The 3,683-nt window shown below is 41.6% G+C and overlaps 1 protein-coding gene across 1 annotated transcript; it reads left to right on the top strand.

The window, feature by feature from the left end:
* Window positions 1–1,502: 1,502 nt before the first annotated feature.
* Window positions 1,503–3,139, top strand: LOC4329305 (uncharacterized). The gene has a single exon (XM_066307780.1). The coding sequence runs from the start codon at window positions 1,645–1,647 to the stop codon at window positions 2,953–2,955; it is 1,311 nt and encodes a 436-aa protein (XP_066163877.1). The 5' UTR covers window positions 1,503–1,644; the 3' UTR covers window positions 2,956–3,139.
* Window positions 3,140–3,683: the final 544 nt, after the last annotated feature.

The raw sequence follows: 3,683 nt of genomic DNA, 5'->3' as shown, positions 1-3,683 counted from the left end.
TTTGTTTGATTAAAATAAATCAAATGAAAGATTATCAATCAGAAGTTCCGAAATAAAAACCTATAGAAGGTCTGATTTTTCAGCAAACTGAACTCTGTCTCAAATTATTTTTAACACCGGATGTTCCTATTGATATGACGACGATGTCCTTGGTGCCAAATATTGGTGCATTATTTTGGAATCACATGCATCTAAAGCACCCTTTACTAAAATCAAATGTAGCTGTATGCAAACCTAAAGCCATAGCATGATGAACCAAAAAAATCTCCAAGTCCTATTGTTAAGAAAAGCGAATTCCTATTCTCGTTAATAGCATTCAACCATCCGGTAACCATAGGTTCGACCCGCATTGAAAATAAACCGGAGAACTGTAAATAGTTCATGATGTGAAAGAGAGCCGATAACAATATGAACTATTCCCATATAAGAAGTCTGTGGTGCATTACCTAGCAAATACACTCCAAGTACCCAACAGGGAAAGAATCAAAGAAATATATGGCATGTTAAGTGATGTGATGTTATATCTTATCAATGTAGAGATGGATTACTAATCCACATTCCAGTTAGCAACGCATTGAGCCATTTTTACATATTCTGTTCATGTCCTTGCAGTGTTTATACACCACTTTAAGGAAATATTCAGTTAAAACACTTATCCCTCCTTCAATTTGAAGAGAAAAGAAGTAAGATTAGATGCTTGCTGTATTCATCACATCAGGATCAGGTACTGAACAAAATCCAACTCCAATCAGTACAAATATCTCAGAACCATGGCACATTGGATCAAATATTCCTTAGCATAAACTCTTACAGACTTGCAGGTCAATATTGAATCTGAGGATGGTTTGCCAAACATGCAACATGTAGATAGTGAATCGAAGTAACCAACACCTGCCGTTAATAGACAATGACTAATGAAATGCCTTCCTAAAAGCCCTTCTCACTATTAATGGAACTCCTGTCAAATTTACAGCCCATGGAAGCACAAGAACCAGACGATCAGAATGCCCTGTCCACCGGCACAGTTCCTAGGACTATTTCAACACACAAAACGACCAAAACCACTAGAGGCAGACCATAAAATGTGGAGCATCAGCCATGCAAACTTCCACCCTCCATCTCCACACCTAAGAAACTACCTAGCTCATCTGGCCATGAATTGCACAGAGGTTGATCAATCTTTGGAACTTTTCTGAGCTGCTACGAGATCAATCCAGGTATGGTTTCAGCATTTTCGTTTGGCAGAAATGGCAGCAAATAGTTTTGATCTCCATGGGGAATTTCCTAAAATCTTTCTTGCATCTGTAGAGCATTTGTTTCATAAGGAAGCATTCTGAAAAGTAAAAAGAAATTGTGTCATCCAATGTGTAAAGCCTAGCATAGTGATTAAGCCTCCATTTCATCTCATATTCACTACTCTCTTAGATAAAAACTGCGTGCATGACATTCAATTTTCTTACCAGTTGTAGATTGCTAGTCGTCTGGCTGAATTACTGTACGTTACGTGCCGTGCTTTGCATATCTAGTTCATAAGATCAGAACGGTTGCTTTATAACTGAGTGCCAGCACCTCAATTGACAGACAATATCAACAGCTCCGTCGAACTTATGCCTTTTTGGTTGATGGCAGAAAAGTCTGTCCACAATGGCAACATCAAGGAGGGAACCTGATGCTAGGAACAACAGGACCATCCGGGCTATGTCCACAGGAATCAAACCCACTGATCCTGCAAAGGGGCTTCGACGAGCGAGGTCTGTCCCAAGCTCTCCCGATCGCAAATTATCCCCATCCCATGATGCAAGCTCATCCAACGCCTATCGGCCTTCATCATCGTTCAGCACCCGCACAGGAACATCCCGGTCGACATTTGGCTCAGCTTCTTCATCCATTCACAGCAGCAAGGCACCGCAGACTTCATCGTCCACGACTACTGCAAAGCCAGCCAACACAACGAAAGGAAAAGCTGACAAGTCTGGTGGCTCATCCGTGTGGCCTCCAGCCCTTACAGCACGTAACCGTTCATCTAAGGATATGAACAGGACAGCAAAATCATCATCCGCTATGCAAAAGAGTAACCTCTCTTCAAGGCCAGGTGTTGATAAGATGGCAGCATCATCTGCAAAGCAGAGAACACAGAAAGCAACCCCAGGAGCTCTGGCAGGTGGAAAAACTCAAGCGGTGCCTTCGGTTCGTGCTCCTGGCACAACAACGAAGAAAACAATGGGGGTAGCAAATTCTGTTCCTTCTATCCAGAGAACAAGTATACCATCAAGACCGATAGAGGCACCCAAAGTCAATGAGCAAGAAGTTGAGTTGTTAATGGAATTTGATGAGATGGAAAGCATAAGCACGCCTTCCATAGAGGAACACTTGCAAGAACGGCTCCCTGACCCTGTCGAGCTGAAACAGGTTGATGTCATTGCGTATTTACTATTTGGAGATAATCCAAGTGAGCCAGCCTCTAACCAACAGGAAGACAAAAATGAAGAAGTTGTAGAGCTTATTTCAGAAGAGAAACATCAAGTGCCAGACAACAACAGTTTTAACGGCAGGGATAATGCTGATATTGGCATCAATAGCAAAGTACAGGCCGTGAAGGAAGCCATTGATAACAGTGAGTTGAAGGAGGCTGCCAATGAAACAGAGTTAAAAGAAGCTGTTGATGAAACCGAACTAAATGAAGTTGTCAGTGAATCTGAGTTATACAAAGATGTCAATACAACGAAGTATACAGAAGATGCCCTTGAACCTATGCTAATAGAAAAGGAAGAGGCTGAAGAAAATGTGGAGATGGTAGTGCCACCAAAGAAGACACTAAAGCCAGTTCAGGGATGGAGCAAGGATGATGGAAAGAGCAATGAAATGAAAGAGGAGGGTAGGAGCAAACCTACAGAGGAGAGAAAGAGCAAGGTCATGGCCTTGATAGGGAGATTTGAGACGGCCATGTCAGGTTGAGAGTGAGAATGAGGTTGAGAAACTGACACAACAGTAGCAACCAGCCTTCTTTTCATCTTTTGCGAAGTACCTACCATTTTGATTCCTGAATATGTATGCATGCAATCATGAATTATTGTGGACTGGACTAGTTCCAATTGTTGTGTGCATTGAAAAATGAGAACTTTTCAAGCTAGTATCTGCAGTTTTCGTCAAAAAAAGTTAGTCTTTGCAGCTCATGCAAGCTTAAAGTCAACTGTACATCAGTACATGCATATCTGCAAAAGAAAACAGGTGGTTTCCTGGACAAATATATTGAGCTAAACCCTGCCATATTCAATAAAATATTTTCTTGCCTACTTTCTGTAACTCAAGAAAAAATAAATAAATTTCGAATTCCATATGAATTTGGCTATATAATTAGGCTCTCTAATTCTCTGAGCAAGGGGCAACCTAGGCTACTCCCAGGATGATTTTCATGACCTAGTATTTGACCCATAAGCACCGATATCTATAGACTGAAAGCATGCTTGAACCAAATCTACCGCACTGGCAGTGTGGTAGATACCAGTGTTACATGGACTGTCAGAATCTGACTCTGACTCACATGTCTGATTCATCATAAAGAATTGGACACGCGAAATTCTTCTTAGAGTCTGACACAGGTGTCGGAATCCGACTAGGACTCAGGGTGTCTGACTCCGCAAAAAAATTTGGACATGGGTTTACAGGTAACACTCCGCACTCCA

Source organism: Oryza sativa, chromosome 2, assembly GCF_034140825.1.
Source record: "Oryza sativa Japonica Group chromosome 2, ASM3414082v1".
NCBI lineage: Eukaryota > Viridiplantae > Streptophyta > Magnoliopsida > Poales > Poaceae > Oryza > Oryza sativa.
Note: the sequence above shows the minus strand (reverse complement) of the source record. Positions and strands in the feature narration are given on the sequence as shown.